Genomic DNA, 17,824 nt, shown 5'->3' with positions numbered 1-17,824 from the left:
CCAGTCTTGGCAACTTTAAGAGTTGGGAGTTCAACTCCCAAATTTTCCTACTGAGCCATTACAGAAAATAAAGAAATTTGTGTTCTGTTTTCCCTATTTTGTTCTTGGCTACAGGTTAGTAAGGTTCATGGGAGGAGCCAAAGCAGGCAAGATAGATGTATCCCTGCCTCACTGCACATACTTGTCAATGCATGTACAATAGTGACAGGTCTTGGTTATAATGCTATCCATGCCTACTACCTTGCCCATTCTGAACTTCCAATCACTGACAAATATATTTTGAATTATTTGTCAATATTCATATATGGTCTCACACAGGAAAACCAGGGTTTCTTTTTTTTTACAACTGTGGCTGGTGAGGTCGTCTGCTTGGTGAAATTATGAAATTATAAATGTTGTAAAGGTGGCACTGGAATTGAAACCCACCTTCCTAATGCAATTCATTCATTCATTCATTCATTCATTCATTCATTCATTCTTTAAATAAATATAGTATATATGGCTACCCATCTATCAGTATAAATTCTGTTACTTGAAAAGCTGACATCATCAGGGACATCTATTTGATCAGCAATGGTGTTTGCCCAATACTGAATTAAATGATTCTTAGCTCCATTGCAATGTTTTCCCCTATGACTAGATTCTATATTCAAGTTACTTGTAGAATTCTTGATGTCAGATTTATTTTATATTGTTACTACTATTATGGTTTTAGAGAATGCGTCTGTTGTTTGCCCTACAATATGAAACTGATTATCAGAATTATTCTCAGCAGAAGGATAAGAACAGAACCTCAACATGGTGAGGCTATTGAAACACCATCAAACTCTGGATAACTTCAAAACATTTTATTTGGGGGTGGGTGGGGGTTCCTTCAGCTTTCTACAATTTAATGCACGTATTTTTACATTTTCAGTTTAGAAGTGCTGCACATAATTTATAGGTTTACAGCAACACTTGGATCTTCCTTGAAGTAGCATTGCATGTATCTCATTGCAAATAATAGCATGTGGATAATGCGGTTCTTTCAATAACCATATTTTTTCCAGACCTGAATCCAATACCTCACAGAGTCTAACTAAGCAGATGGTCAGATTCCATGAAGAAGTGATACTTTTGTCCCTGGAGCCATGGGGAGTCACAAATCACTGACCTTTGCCACTATTGACTGCTTGGAAAGAGCTGCAATTCTAGTAGAGAGTGTCACCTTTCACTTAAAAATGCAAGCTTGTGCCATAATACCAATGTTCTGCTTAAAGGAACACCTTTTATTTTTGCTGAAAGGGACTACAATAGATTCCTCACAGAAAATCCTGAAGAATTCAGGAGAGACTATTAGGTGTACCACTTGTTACAAGAAATGCAACTTTTACAGCTAACTCAGCCCATTAGCAAAGCCAATTATGGTCCCAGCTTTTGCAGCTCAATAACAACAGGTTGATCTTTAAAACTTTTCAGCAGCTTTCTAAAATCTTTATGATTTTATTTCTGAAAGTTAATGCTGCTCTCATCTTGCTAAGGACAATACTGCTATTTTCTATCTATATGGCATTTCAAGATTACATGGACAGAATTTACTTATACAGGATTTCTCAAATTTAGCAACTTTAAGATGTGGACTTCAACTCCCAAAATTCCCCAGCCAGTCTGCTTGCTTGCTGGTTAGTGAATTCTGAGAACTCAAGGGTCTACACATCTTAATGTTGCTAAGGTTGAGAAACTCTGGCTTAGACCACGGGTGAGGAACCCAGAGGTTATGTTCCCGGGCCTTGGCACTCTGAGATTTTGATGGCTCATTTCTTTCTTTCTTTCTTTCTTTCTTTCTTTCTTTCTTTCTTTCTTTCTTTCTTTCTTTCTTTCTTTCTTTCTTTCTTTCTTTTTTCCTGCAAAGGAAATGTTGATGTGGGTATATGGGTAGGTGGCCTCCAGGATAAACTGTTCCTATCATTTGCCTTGAAGTACAGTATTATCCCAAAAGCAAAAAAAATAAGTCAAAAATTCAGCTCTAAATCTTAAAATGAGATAAATACCCTCCTGAGTTGTTCCAAAGTTCTGAAGGCAAAGTTGTAGCCCCCAATTCTTTAAATGTTTCCCAGATGAGGCAGGCTACAATACAAGGTCTTCTAAAACTTACCTAAATGGTTCTGATTCGTGAACATCCAGTGCTGCCCCTCGTATCCTTCCTTCCTTCAGAGCTTGGGTTAAGGCCTTTTCATCCACCAGACCACCCCGTGCTGTGTTTACCAAAAAAGCTCCCTGCCTCATCTGAGAGGAAACAAGAAGAAAGAAAAGAGCTGAAGAAGCTTCTTGGATGAGAAGCAAAACAACCAAAAGAAAACCAGAAAGTCCAATTGCCTCTTGAAAAAACACCTTTGGAGCAACCATGACCTGGATGACTAAGAATCTCCATAGACAAAGAAAGAAAAAACCATTCCACATTTTATAAAGATTTTTCTCTGGGTTTCTCACCCTCTACCATGGAAGTAGATCTACTTCCATGGTAGAATCTGTCCTGAAATAATCCAAGATCATAAAATGAAGGAGATGGTGTCCATAAATAAATGTTGGACAACTGTAATTTACTTTTTGAAAGGGATGCATTTTTATTCTTAAGTTTTTCTCTGGGTCAAGGAACATCATGCATTTTATTCCTCTCATTCAAGAGTGAGAATAGATTTTCAACTTGTTTACAGAAGCACAATGTGTAGAATCCATCCTTCTGCAAGTTTGATTTCTCATTGGCTTTCTGAACTAACTGCAGGGACTGGAAATGGGGAACTTTCCCCATATTATTGTAGATCTCATTCTTTGATGGTCTATTCCAGTCAGTTTTGAAGAGTGGAGGGCCATGTCTATGACCTCCCATTTGTGGGGTAACTGAGCACTGGCCCTCTCTCACTTCTGTGTTTAACGTCTAATGAAACTGCTGTTAGTAATTTGCCAGTTCAGGGTTTGATACAATCAGCATAGTGATGATACCCAATTATATTCCAACTCCAATCCAGTAAAGTGATATCAGGTCCCAAAGTCTGGAGGCTTTATAGATCTGGATGTGTGGAATGACAGACACAATCTTTGACAAAAATGAATGGGTATTTGGCTCCTCACTCTAGGATATTTCCACTTTTGGTCTTGGAAGGAGCAGCACTTTCCTATTCAAGACCAGTGAACAACTTTGGAATAATCTTGGACTGCTTAAAAAGCAACTGACAGCATGGCCAATCTTTGAAAAGATTCATCTAGTGTTCTGGTTGAGCCTGTTCCTAGATCAGGAATCTCTTTGGACAGATATTCATGTCCCAGTCAAGTTGTGATTGAATTTTTGTAATGTACTCTGACTAAGGTTGTGCTTGAAGATTATTCAGAACCTACGAATGGTCCAGAAGGTGACAGCGGGAGCATACCAAACTATGTCCATATTGCTCTGTGAGCTGCAACTGGTTGCCAAAGGGCTGGTTATTTGAGGGACCACATATGTGCAATAGTTTCTGCCTATCCAGTAAGATCAAGCAGGGTGTGTATTCCCCAGCATATATTAGGACCTAGGGTAGTATGCCATGTCTATTCCAGCATCCCTACCTGGAGGTCAGTCTGCCTCCCAATCTGATGATGTTCTGAAGGTCTCAAAACCTAGTTACAGGTAGTCCTGGACATATGGCCACAATTGGGACCAGAATCTGTCATTGAGTAAAGTAGTCATTAAGCGAGATGCCACGTGACCACTTTGCTAAATGACTGCAATCCCAGCATTACAGATGCAACTGCATTAAGCGATTTTGTGGGTTGTTAAAACAGATGGGAGTCCTAGATAAGGAGTGTAGGGGCCTTGAGAATGGGGTCAGGAAGGCCCTGGGCGGCCCAGCTCAGGCTCTGCATAAAGGTGTATGTGGGTGTGTATGGGCGCACATGTGCGTGTATATGGATGCTGTGGATGCTCTTGCTTTAAATATTGCTTTGATTCTGCAGGGAGAATTATCAGCTCCTTAGCAGAGAGACCAAGCAGGATTTTTGGTCCCCGAGAGTAGATCTTTCCTGCTGAAAAAATAGAGGATTTTCAGTTCCAAAGAAGAGAGGCAGTGCAGTAAGTAAGAAGCAAAGGACACCTCAAGGAGGTGGTAGAGATCACAGGAGGCCCAGAGCAGGCTGTGCCCTAAGAGGAAGCTACAGATACTAGTTTCTTTATTCTAGGGCTGAAAATCCTACTTGGAATTTGACATGGATCTTTTCAGCCAGTCCTTAGAGATTAAAGGAGTTATCTGGGCAGGCAGCAGCAGCTGCAACTTTCCTTACCAGCTTCCCTAGTTGATTTCCAGGGAAGACGGCAAGGAAGAGTGCAAATGGCAACCACATGATTACAGAGCCCTTGATAACCAGCTGTAACTTTGGGGAACAGTCGTAAGCCCCTTCATTCATCATCATCATAACTTTCAACAACTGCTGAATGAATGGTTGTAAGCCAAGGTTTACCTGTATTCTCCTAGACTTTAGGGTAGTATTGTTGCTGAGCCTCTGTAGATTTTTGTGGGTTTTTTTAAAAAAAATCTTTTCAATGTGCATGATCTATTTTTCTATTATTTTATTTTCTTGTTTTTTTAAAGTCTAAGACATCTAGCATAATCTGGAATTGAGTGGCCTCTAAGTCATATAAGCAAACAAAATCTAAGCTACCTAGGGATAAAAATGCATACAATTTTTATCTGCCTCTGCTTGGGTTTCCTCAATGCCAAAAGGAATCCAGCCAAACAACACAAATTCCTGGATCCCACCTGAAGTAATAGAATCCTCTCTTTCCCCTCCATTTAGATTTACCTGCTTAATCGTAAAATCATTGATCAGGTGATGATTATGTTCATTGAGGTTACAGTGTAATGATACGCAGTCACTCTGGTATAGCAGATCCTGAAGTGTGTAGACGCGCTGAACTCCCAGGGACCTTTCAATCCCATCTTGCAGGTATGGGTCATAAAAGATCACATTGAATCCAAATGCTTTGGCTCGAACAGCTACTGCTTGTGCAGTGCGACCTATACCAAAAAGACAAACAAGAAACCACACACACACACAGACACACACAGAGAGCTGTAGTAAGAAACTTGACAATGTGGCAGTACTTTTAGTTGTGAAGAGTGCATTAAGTATAGACTGAAACACCTGGCTGCCAAATACATTCTCCTATCATAACAAAGGCATTCGTGCTACAAGGAAACTCACCTTTTGTTTATTTATTTATAGGTTGCCCATTCCACAGTTTTGGGCATCTTCTAAAACAGGGGTGTCAAACTCAAGTTGTGTGGGCCAGATCTAGCCTGCGAGGTGCTTAGATCTGGCCCATTATATATTTTACTTTTTTAACCATTTGCACTCCCAATTTCCCTTCTAATTCCATTTTTTGTTTATCCTTCATACTTTTGGTCAGTATCTTTGTTTTATTTTTATTTATTTTTAGTCCCGCAACATTGCCAAATTCTTCAATTTCTCTTATTAATATTATTCCAGTTTCCTCTGGGTCCTCCAGGAAAAATACTATATAGTCGGCAAAAGCTTGTGTTTTATATTGTTCTTTTCTAATTGTAACCCCTTTAATTTCTTTATTTCTTCTAATGTTCATCAATAGTTTTTCTAGTGTGAGGATAAAGAGTAGGGGTGACAATGGACATCCCTGCCTCACTCCTTTGATAATCTTAAATATTTCTGTTCTGTCTCCAATTAATATTACGCTAGCAATCTGGGTTGAATAAATTGGAGGTGCCAATATTTTTACATGCTTAGAAAAAAGACTTCCATCTCCTTTCCATCCCTTTTCTGCTGATAGAACTTAAATCTCCAAGAGATAAATTGTCTCGGCTGTCGTCGTTGAAGGTCAAACATGGACCGTGTAATGCAGCGTGTACGAGGGCATTACAAGAATCTGCCTTTAGAATATAGGCAGCTATGGCATTTTTCAAAAAGGTCCATTAAATATTTGTCACTGCACTTCAGAAGCAATTAATTTGAATAAATTTAGCTATGTGCATGGAGAAGTATGCCCCAGCTTTAACAGAGAGCATGGTGCAATAATCAGCTGGGTGATGTCGAATTCTCAAATTGGAGGGTGGGGAAAGGAAAAAGACAAGAGACTCCAGGGAACTCAAGGCAAGTAATAATGTCTTATTACCCAAATGGAACTGGATGCACTGGAACAGGTTAAAAAAACACACCAAAGCAAAAGAAGGCTGTGCATCCAGCCACACTCAAAGCCCTGTATGGCTTTCTCAATTCTGATCACCAACAAGAAAGCAGGTTAAGGAACTCTTCTTACAAATGACTTTGGTACAACAGTAGAATGACAACCCCCCTCTGAGCCTTATTTATTAGAAGAGCAACTTGTTTGCTGTAGGGTTTTTTCTCCCCCACTTCCCCCTTCCTTCTGCACTCTTACTGAATGGCTATTTAATTGGGCATGACTAAGACAACTGTCATGGTTTGGAAGCAAAGGTTTAATAAAGCTCTTCTGATAAAGAGGGACAGCTGCAATGCAATCAGCAGGTCATTATCCACAATGTCATTCCAATTCAATGTCATTGCTGGTCTCAACTAAGTTCTGCATCAAGATGAGTTTTTTCTTAAATGTAGAAGAAGGCAGAGAGAACCAGGCCTAAGCATGCAAAAACGGGTCTCAGAATAAGATAAGAGGAGTTCCATGGGAATGACTAGAGGAAACACGCCCTTTTGTTACACACTATATTTAGGCACAGATGGAAAGGCAGAGTCACACCCATCTCTGTTTGCCAGTGCTCATTAACAGTTATGGGATAAATGTGCACTTCAGTGCCTGTGAGGAAGAAAAACCTAAAAAAAAAACCAAATCTGTATCTCCCTCCCCTTGAGAAGCAAGCTACAAATGACTATTAACTGATCTAATTTATTCTAAGCACATAAACCACAGGGATAGATGGTCAAATACTGAGAGACTCCAAGCATACAATTAAAGAACAGGAGACCAACTGGAGGGGGCCTGGAAGTTGTTTCCTCCAGAGACCAGGTGTCTATCCCTCTTCCTTCCAAGTACAGGGAGCTTTGAAACCATGAGTGACAAACAGGGTTCTCACAAGACAGTCCCTCATGTTTACTTTGTGTTAACAGGAACCATTGTTAGGAAAAGCTGAATTCAGTGAATGGTGTTAGAGCAGGGGGAGAACTGTAGTTTTCCAAACACTGTTGAACTACAGCTCCTTGATCCCTCACCATTGTCATATAGCAAGAGTCTTCAAACTTGGCAAGTGTAAGACTTGTGTCCTTCAACTCCCAGAATTCCTGAGCTAACATGTTTGGAGGAGGAATTCTAGGAGTTGGAGGACACAAGTCTTAAAGCTGTCAAGTTTGAAGACCCCTGTCATATAGGGAAGGAGCTGGTTGCTGGGAACAGATCCCCTGACCCAAGTTACACTAACTCTTCCCTTTACACCAAGAGTTTTCAAACTTGGCAATCAATAAGACTTGTGGACTTCAACTCCCAGAGTTCCTGAGCTAACATGACTGGAAGAGTTGAAGTCCACAAGTCTTAAAGCTGTCAAGTTTGAAGACCCCTGCTTTACACTCAAGGCTAAGCTACTTCTCAAAACATCCTCCTCCTAAAATAATGGTACAGTAGCACATCTGGTGGCAGAATCCATGTAGGAGTCTCCTTGGAAGATTTGGCCCCTATGCGATCCATTTTGAACAAGCCAAAATTTTGTGTCTCCCCCGCCCGAATGCTCCAACATACCAAATCCGATCAGGCCAAGTGTTTCGCCTCTAATACGGGCTGCTCCGGAAGCCACTTCCCGTATTTGTTCTACACTCTGCACTCGGGTTCCTTCCCTCAGAGCTTGGTAGAGCCAAGTGTTCCGCCTGTACAGATTCAGGACGTGGCAGAGGGTAGAATCGGCTGTTTCTTCAACTGCTGCAGAAGGTATGTTGCAAACAGCTATTCCTGGAGTAGAGGACAGTAGCCCAATTTTTAGTGAAGAGAACTCTCATAAAAAACATAGTTTGCTTCCAAATAAACAACTTTCTGTTTCCTGGAGAAGAAAATACTTTGCAACCATACTAAACTGGATTAAATACACCTTCTTTTGCACAAAGACTCTTTGGCTACTTTTGTTAGTTAGCATACACATATTATCTTCAATACAAATGTGTGACATCAAATTTTAATGCTGATAACTGTGGAATCAGGAACAAGGAAATTCACTTGTCTGAAAGTACCACAAGGTGGGGAATTCTCACTTACACATCTCTTTATATTGAGGACGACACATCTTACAAATCAACTGCAGTCCTTGTCTGAAGGCTAAGGTTGGCAGAAGAGATTGTGAATGCTACTTCTATAGACAGGTCTAAGAGAGAACTGCAGCCAGTTAGCAGGAGCTCCATACTTTGGCCCCACTGCCTAACTTGTCAATGTATCTGTCTGAATAGCAGTAGTGAAATTGATTCAAAGGCCTGATGTATATATATATTTTCTCACTGCTCTTCCTCTGATCCCATACCGTTTCAACAAATTATAACCAAAATCCCTTCGTGAGATCTGTGAATGCTATGGAGTCTCCAGGCCTCATTTAGAAATGCAATACAAGGATTCCCCACTGATACAGTTGGCTTCCAATCTGGACACCAGCTGCATTTAAAAGTATGTACGTGTGAAATCTCTTAGACCTTAATGCTATGCTCAATCATCCATGCTTTTTAGTTTACCCTAACATTTTTGCCCAAGATTTATTTTCCTCTTTGCCTTGTATATCTGCAAGAAGATGATTTGCCTTCACGGAATGTCCTGCTTTCACAAGTGGTCTAATGTAATAGGGTTAAGTAATAAGCAGCTTTGATAAAACGTAGCCATGTTCACTCAGCATAGGATTTATTCTTTTGACGGCAGGATACCAGAGTAAGAAGAGGAGTTCAGCAAAATTAGCTTCTTCCCATTCTCCAGTCACTCCAGGATAGTAGCAGCACCATCTGCTTGCATCCTTTGAAAGCAAAACTCATCTTAACCTTATTCACAGATTTCTGTCTGTTAAAACAATCTTAGATAGCGGGCATAGAGGAATTAATAAAATGCCTTGCTTCAGTACATTTTTATCTCACTTTCCTTCAATAGGATAAATACCCTACACGTACACTCAAATACTCACGCAAAATTGTTACAGATTACAGTATATTGAGAAAAAGAACGGTTTGATGGAAGTCTACGAGATTAGCTTCCTGGTGATGTTGAGATTTTAATCGAAGTTCCAATAGCCTTCTTCTTAGACTGTGACATACTCACTTTGGTAACAAACAAATTTCTATATGATAAAGCCTGGTGAATTAAGGCACTTTGCTCCTTCCAAGATAACTTATTCACCCCCACCCCTTTATAATCTTGTTCATACTACATATGGGGAGAGCTAGAGGAAAATATGGGGAAGTCATTGAACCAAACTTGTTCATCCACTTGGTTCATTGCACATGACTGACTTTTAGCATCTATTAATAGTAAGAACGAAAAGGAGGAACAACTCAGGCCTTGAATGTTTACAGTAGTCCCTTACAGCCTTGAGGGATTTTTTTTTTTTTTTTTTGGAAGTAGTGAACTACAATTGCATACTGGCTAGAGAAATTATATTCCAACATATCTAGAGAGCAGTAAATTGGAAGAAGGTGGTCTATAAGATCCAAGAGCTTTTGATGTCAGTGGTAACTTTTCTGTTTTTTAATGTTGTTGTGCTATAGGGTAGAGAGGTATGGATGTCTTTAAGGGATATAGCAGTAAGAAAAAAATGTTTGTATATATTAAGGGATTTAAAATTCCAACAGATTATTTGGAATTCTGAGGCAATAAAATAGAAATAGTCTTCACAGGAAATCTTCAAAGGTAAATGATGAATTACTTCTTTGAAAATTCCCTAAAATATTCTGACAACCAAGTGATGCTAAGAAAAAAACGTGAGGAGTCATAGGTAAGTTGGAACAGATTTATGTAAATGACACAACTCTAGTTTGGGAAACAGCTACAAAGGATATGTGATTCTTTAGTAAGATTTACAATGGAATACTTTGAATCAATTAATCTTTTTAATGACACCCTATTGACAGACATACACAGTTGGCCCTATAAAGATCAATTTTATTTTATATACTAATGTTATGGAACTCATTGGTGGTAAAACAGTTAACAGCCCTGCTTGTAAATAGCTCGGAAATATTTTAGCAGCAAACTGAAATGGCCAATATGTTATAATTCTCCAATTTAGTTAAGGATAGCATCATTAGTTGTTTATATTTGTCAGGCAATAAGACTTTCCTGCAAAGGGATATGAAACCAAGGAAACAAGTGCTTGCATGCCTCGCCCTTAATAAATTACTTCTTTAAAATACTTTCCAAATATTGAGTTGAGCATAAGCCTTTATACAGGGAATAGCCCTAGAAGATATGTTTGTAATGTTATATTGGGATTATCTAATGAAAAAATAAGGCTTCATTATACTGATGGTGCTTCAAAATTATTCCCAAATCACTTTCACGTGGAAGCTATTTGGTGCAATCTCTTGATGAAGACCACTGCATGTGATATGCGGCCTTTGGGCTCAGTAAGATCTAAGATAAATTGACTTCCATTTCTATGGAGCTATGAACACTCTTTCTGGCAGTTTATTATAATATGGAGAGAAACACACATACTAACTCATGTAAAAAAATATCTCCAAGATAGCACAGCCATCTTAGAGAATCATGGAAGTTGCAGCCTGTGACAGAGAAGGCTGACATCTGTAAATAGGTAGCACTTCAAAAGGAATATCCCTGGAAACTGTATTATGGAAGGAAGTCTTTAAATAAGATTCTCAAATCATTGAGTCCTAGAAGAATGTAAGGCAAGAATGCCATCAAAGCCAAGAAAAGTTACCCAATAATTATAGGTCCTGCCTTAGCCATGATAGCCAGCTGGGTGACTTTGGGCCAGTCATTCTCTCTCAGCTCAATTCACCTCCCAGGGTGTTGTTATGTGGAAGATAGGAGGGAAATAGTGTGTTGGATATATTTGCCACCTTGAGGTATTGGTAAAAATAATAAAGGTGCTATACACAAACACACATGCACACAAAACTATCATGTCTGTACCCTTTAATTGGTAAAATGGTGAATCATAGAGCAAACAAGTTGAACAAAGTGAGCTAATCTACAGAATGTGTCCAAAATCCAGAATCCTGTCTCCTGTGAAATTAAAATTTGGCAAATTGTATAAAACATTTTATGACACAAAATTATCATAAAACATGCAATACACAAAATGTCAGAAACCATTTCCTGCTGTCAACTCCTATACAGTTCAACAAGGGCTACTTTCAAGGCTCTAAATATGTTATTGAATTTTTAAGAACTTTTCAAATATATTAGAAGCTCTGCTATTGTTGAAGGCATTGAGGAATCTGGTAAAGAAATACCACTGAAAGAATGACACAAGGAGTCATAGACTCATTCTGTAGGTTAGCCCATTTGAGGTAACTTATTTCAACTAGTTTGCCCTATGATTTATCAATTCACTCAGTTAAATGTTACAGACATGAGAATTTCTATATGTGTATGTTATCCAGTTTTAACAATATAGGCCACTTATAATTTTTAATAGAATAGGCAACAGAACTTACACAATTTATAAAACTAATATAAAATAACCACTATGGTAATATATTTTGGAAGAAACATAGGGTCCATTTAAGCAGCTTTAATATGAATAGCAGCTGGATCCAAAGACATAGAGCTGCATCATCTATATGAAGTCAAACAGTTGGGATGTATTATTAAGTAATATTTTAGTATTTTATGGATGAATTGCAAAAAAACATGAATGTACCTATATGTCTATGTGTCTGGAATAGACATGAAGAGATGCAAAATTTTTGTTTCAGGCTATTCTCTGAGGTTAATCTCAATAAAGTAATTTATAAACCACAGTTAAAGTTAGCTTCTTTCCTTAGTACAAAAGGTGTACTAAGGTGCTGTTAATCAACAATAGACACAAAAGTATCCTTCACATATTGTATCCTTCGCATATTGTTTTGAAGAAAAAGGGTCACACATATATGACCAAGAACTAACTCTTGCTTTCTCTTGCTTTCTGCTTGAAAAAGCTGCTTTAACATTATTTAAGCCAAATCTTCATTTCTTCTCCTAGCATTTCATAAACTTTTCTTGATGTACTAGTATTGAATTAAATGCCTGTACAGTTTTGTGGATATGGAGAAACAGAAGCACAGAATAGTGCAATCTGTTCCTTTCTTCCTAACTACTGAAGATGATTCATGAGTACAACAGGCGACACCACTTTTCCCCAATAGTTTGGAAAGTATAGTACTCTTGCAGAAAACTGTACAACAATCTCCATTCTAGAAGAGTGTTATTTCCACATCAGGATTCCATAGATAAGATTCATTTAATTTATAATATATATCTTATCTCTACCAGAGATCCCATGTTTACTATGAATCAATCAACCAAGTAACATGAAGATATTTTATCATGCATCAGAATTGTATATAAGCTGCTCCCATGAAAAACAAGTCTATAAAAAGAAATACAAGAACTGTGGTGACGCAGTGATTAGACTGCAGTATCGCAGGCTAATTCTGCCAACTGCCAGGGGTTTGATCCTCACTAGTTCAAGGTTGACTCAGCCTTCCATCCTTCTGAGATTGGTAAAACGAGGGCCCAGTTTGTTGGGAGCAATATGCTGATTCTGTAAACTGCTTAAAGAGCACGGTAAATCATTGTGAAGCATTATATAAGTCTAAGTGCTAATGCTACAATCATGAGACAATTAAACAATTTACTTTACATTTAAGAACAAGCAACATTTTAGAAAGAGGATTTGAAGGACTGGCATCTAAACATACCAAGTTCCCCTGCAGCCTTGATGTCAATGTTGTCATAACCGCTGCCTATCCGAACTATGACTCGTAAGGCCTTGAACTTCTCTAGGTCCTCCCGGGTGAGAGTGATAGTGTGGTACATCATTGCCCCAACAGCTTCATTTAAAACCTAAAAGACAAACATGGAAATTGTAGACATTAGTGGAACAGATGAATCTATTCTGGTAGCTGAGTCCAATGTTGAATCATATTCAAATATTTATCAATCAGATAAAAATGCTCAAAAACTTTAGAACAACAGCAGTAATTCTAAAACTTTTCATCAAATATTTTCATATCAGATTCTTCATTCTGAAACACTTATCTTAATATCAGATTGTGAATAAAAAGATCGTCTGAGTAAACAGTAATCATAAACAATGAGAATCTCTCTGTGTGTGTATATGTGTGTGTGTGTGTGCATGTGTGTGTCCTGTATCTTCTCACCTGTGCAGTCTTCCATTTTACTATTAGATCCTAAATTGATACAGTCCCAAGTAATCATATATTAATACATGCTCAAATATAATATAAAGCTCAAATAATTTCAGAACTTATGTAGGTTTTCTGAGGGTGAAAATAGCAGTGAACATCCTTCTTGAAGAAAGGCTTCCTGCCGTAGGTGTATTTACATATGTATATTTGTAAAAAATATATCATAAAAACTGTGAACAGGTCATGTTGTAAAGCAAAGTACTAGACTGTAACATTAACTTTGGGGGCCACATAGATGGGTGGTTGAAACCCCATGATTTGTTTGGAAGAATGCTTTCTTGCTTGGATAAAATACAAGAAAGCAGAAGTAGTAAGGAGTATCCTATAGGTATGAGGTAAGAGAAGACAGTATTCTGGTGATCAGTACTTTCTAATTAATTATATTCCCAACAGCAATCATTTTGTCAGAAAACAATCTTCTGCAGCAGTCATTTTACAAAAGCAAGTATGTCATGTTTGCAGAATTCTAAATAGGTGGGTGCCTCTTGATATACTAACACTTTACTTTCTCCACAACACTAATTTAAAAGGCAAGTGAATAATTGCTCAAGGATTATATAACTGAAGGAGAATGCAAATAGTCTCCAATCTTTTCTCTTCTCTGTAGAACTTTTCTAATTTTATTATTGTGTCCTTCCAAGGCCAGAAAAAGAATAGACACATATCTCTTGAAGAACTACCATGTCTCGAAAAGTAGCAGTAAAGTTAAAAGGAAATAAACATTTGTTTCACAAGAAGGAGAAAATTGTTAGATAAATGTGGACCATCCCAAACATATTGCTTGCCCCTTTCTAAGCCTACAAATTGCATTAGTTTTTTGTAAATTACCGTATTTGCCGGCGTATAAGACGACTGGGCGTATAAGACGACCCCCAACATTTCCACTCAAAATATAGAGTTTGTTATATACTCGCCGTATAAGACTACCCTCTTCCACACACCTTCCACTTTTGCACTTTTTTTTTTTTTTTTTTGACGCACTTTTCTGCTTTGGACAATTTTGAAATGAGCTAATCCAATTTTGAACCAAGAATATGCCAATAGCTATGGAGTTTAGAAATGAGTTTTAAAAATATTTTTCATTGCTTACCATTAAGCGTAAAATATGTTGTAAATAAAATGAGAACACAGGAAAGTTCTCTTCTCAATACAGCTGATCTCTCTCTCTCTCTCTCACACACACACACACCAAAACCCGGACACTGAAAAGGCTGCCAAGGAACAGTATATTCAATGCCTTCTCTTTAATCAAGAAACAAGGAATTCCTTAGAATCTTTTTTTTTCCCCAAGTGGCCCTCTTTAAAAAATATATGGCGGTAACACTTTCATTCAAAAAGTCTTCCAGTATCTGGAGTCGCTCAGACATATTGAAGTGAGGCAGGAGAGTAAGTGAAATTTGAAATGATCCAGCTACCGTTTTCTTCCCCTCCCGCCCGAAGGCCATTATCTCCACGTCAAAACGAACGAGGGGAGGCAAAGAAGCCAAACACGCTAAAAAGGATCTCTTTATTTTCCTACACAAGGTCACACCTACTTTTCCGCATTCAAAGGACAACCTCTCCTCACCACCACCACACACACACACACACACCCCAATACCCGCAAACAATGTTCTGGGCATTAATCACCATTGCTACATTAACCTGGTAAATGTATACCCTGCCTCCCCCAGTGTTGCTTTGACGGCAGGATTTCACACAGCGGGCGCTCGCTCGCTCTCCCACCGTTCGCACATGTTGGAAGCACCGTAAAACCTGATAACCCACCCGGGGCTCCCCATCCCAACCTACAGCCGCCCGCATGCAAAACCTGCGTGCAAAAAAAAAAAAGAAAAAGAAAAGTACGCCGCACGTGAGGATCTTGAATCCTCTCCTCCCCACACCGCTAAGGAAGGAAGAGGGGGAAAGGTTGCGCAGCGCGTGGCGAGTGACACCCGCCACACACACACACACACCGCTCCCCCAGCCTCCTCCCGGCTGCAACTCAAGCTCGAAGTGGGAGTCGGAGTCCTCCGGCGTATAAGACGCCCCCCACTTGGAGGCATGTTTTTCAGGGCAAAAAAGTCGTCTTATACGCCGGCAAATACGGTAAATGGAAATATGGGGAAGAACAAAGTTGAATGAAAAAGCCCCTCTCCTTGAATATGTACTCACTGGTTAATTGGAATTCTGCAGAGTTGTGCAGTCTTATGACTTTGTATAAGGTATTTGTTTTGTACAGCAGAATCTTTACGTAAACAGTAGTGACCAGCTCAATGTGTTTAATGTGAAGAAATCCCTTTCCTCCTTCTCCTCCTTCTCTATCCAGCATAATCCCAGTGACTCTTACAATTTTGACTACCTTTAACACACTCTGTAATGTACATCACTGGGGAAAATCCTTTGTTTATGCTTTATTCAACAGAGATGGTCAAGTAATTCTGAAGAATTAAAAAATTGACCACTTACTTACGTAACTCTATCTTCCTTGATTTATGAAATCAGTCAACCTAACTTACTCCATAAAAAAGGCCTTTCTCCCAAACCCAAGGAGCAGATTGTAAAAACATATATGTCTGTTAATCCTCCATTCTTTCTATTCAGTGGTGTCCTATTTATTAATGTGTACAGTTTTTTTTAAACTTTTGCATTAATTTTCTATTTTCCAAAGAAAATTTATCCCCAAACACCATTCATTTTGACAAAAGAAAATTAGCATGAGATGTATTTTTTAAAAAACAAGCCTTTTTTATATGCAAGAATGTTAAGTTACTACAATCTAATTCTCAAAATTGGATGACAATAAAAATATAAGAGAAAAAGTGAAACAATTGTCTTCATATCACTGGAAACTGATCCAGGGGTTCTATGTGCCTCAGTAAGTTTTATACTCTTTAACACAGATTAATTTTATCTGCCAAAGAGTCTTTAGAACTAAAATTACAACCAGTCTTGTGACCCCATATGTTGTGTAAACACAGCTTGGAAGAATATTTTGAATAAGCAATAACCAAAGATGAGATGCTTTGTTAACAGCTTTGCATTGGAGTTGATCAGCTATTTATTACACTTTAAGTAAGTGTAGCAAGTTATAATTCTTTAGGACTCTGTCCTGAGGGCAGCATGATCTATGAATGAAGGTAATCCTTAAATGATTTTGTCTGCCATCTATATTCAGACAATTTATCTAGCTGCTTTCTATCCCCTTTATATTCCTTTCTGGAAGACCTGGATTTTAAATCTTCCAATCATACCAAATAATCAGTTTCCATACAGCATTCTTTCAGCTTGCTCAGCTTTGCTCAAAGATAAGCAGTGACAAAGACAAATTTATCTTGTATTTTCAAGATCCAAATTCTCAGAGATTTAGAATTCTTGTCAGCACAGAGTAAAAAAAAAGAATTAGTTTTTACAAGGCCAGGAAACTTGGCCCACAGTACATGCATAGAAAATGAATAATGATGTCTACAGATCTGAATATTTCTCAGGATCAAAGTATATATTACATTCAATTATGTAACATGGAGATCCTTTCCCCTCCTTTACTTTAAATCCAGTTTAGTGATCATGTTTTGATTAGGACCACCACAAACAGTGGAGTAACTTCCCACTAAATTGTTTTCTTCTTACATTTTTCTTTGTTTTTCTAAAAAAGGGAAAAAGAGAAAGTGGCATACTAAATAATATAATTAGCACCTCAGCTATTGGCATTCTATTAAAGTAGTTTCTGAATTTTACCCAGACACCAAAACCACTTATTTCTGAATAAACCTCATAATAAATCTTACCTTTTCAATAACACACGAAGTTCACTTTTGAGGCTAAATCTCTAAATAATACAGATTTTAAATTGAGTATTTAAACAACTGAAAAAAATTCACAACCCAAGGAATTTAAATAGCACTTAAAATCTTCAGTTATATATGCACTAAAAGTCTTCCTATTTCTAAACAACAGTAAATATGAAACAGCCTTATTTCCAAACAGTGTAACTTCTGCTTTCTTCTAAAACTTACATAAAAATTGTTACTAAAATGTATTCAATAATAATAGTATAATTGATTTTGTCAAAGTTCTTTTATGGTGCCTGAAGACTGAAGGTATGGATGGGGGAAAACACTGCAAATCCATCTTAGCAAGGCTGAGCACCTTTCAGCTTTTGGCTCCTGGGATCAGGTAGTTTTTTTTTTTTTAATCTTTAACCCTTGATGGGGTTTACAGTCCCCTTCAGACAAAGTGGATGTGGGGTTTGAACTCCCGCTCAAAAGAGCAAGATAAAGCTGTGGATAGGGTGCCTTGGATTGGCTTGATCCTGTGTGCCAGTTGTGCCCATTCTTACATTAGGAGGTCTGTTCACTCTCATTCATGTCTTATTTACTTCCTGATTAGATTACTGCAACATTCTCTACATGGTACTTGGTACCTTCAACTGGTCCAAAACACA

At 38.2% G+C, this 17,824-nt stretch overlaps 1 protein-coding gene across 5 annotated transcripts in view; it reads right to left on the bottom strand.

The window, feature by feature from the left end:
* Positions 1-17,824, bottom strand: part of CTBP2 (C-terminal binding protein 2) — a 240,015-nt gene that overhangs the window by 8,286 nt on the left and 213,905 nt on the right. For all 5 annotated transcript variants that reach the window (XM_087964336.1, XM_087964340.1, XM_087964337.1 and 2 more), the window contains 4 exons: positions 12,892-13,036; positions 7,745-7,951; positions 4,810-5,024; positions 2,135-2,265 (listed from right to left, as the gene is read on the bottom strand). In XM_087964336.1, coding sequence (XP_087820462.1) covers positions 2,135-2,265; positions 4,810-5,024; positions 7,745-7,951; positions 12,892-13,036 — 698 coding nt within the window. The remainder of the gene's footprint in view (positions 1-2,134; positions 2,266-4,809; positions 5,025-7,744; positions 7,952-12,891; positions 13,037-17,824) is intronic.

This window comes from Notechis scutatus, chromosome 4, assembly GCF_049901735.1.
Source record: "Notechis scutatus isolate UNSWTSFEM ecotype Mainland chromosome 4, rNotScu1.2, whole genome shotgun sequence".
NCBI lineage: Eukaryota > Metazoa > Chordata > Lepidosauria > Squamata > Elapidae > Notechis > Notechis scutatus.
Note: the sequence above shows the minus strand (reverse complement) of the source record. Positions and strands in the feature narration are given on the sequence as shown.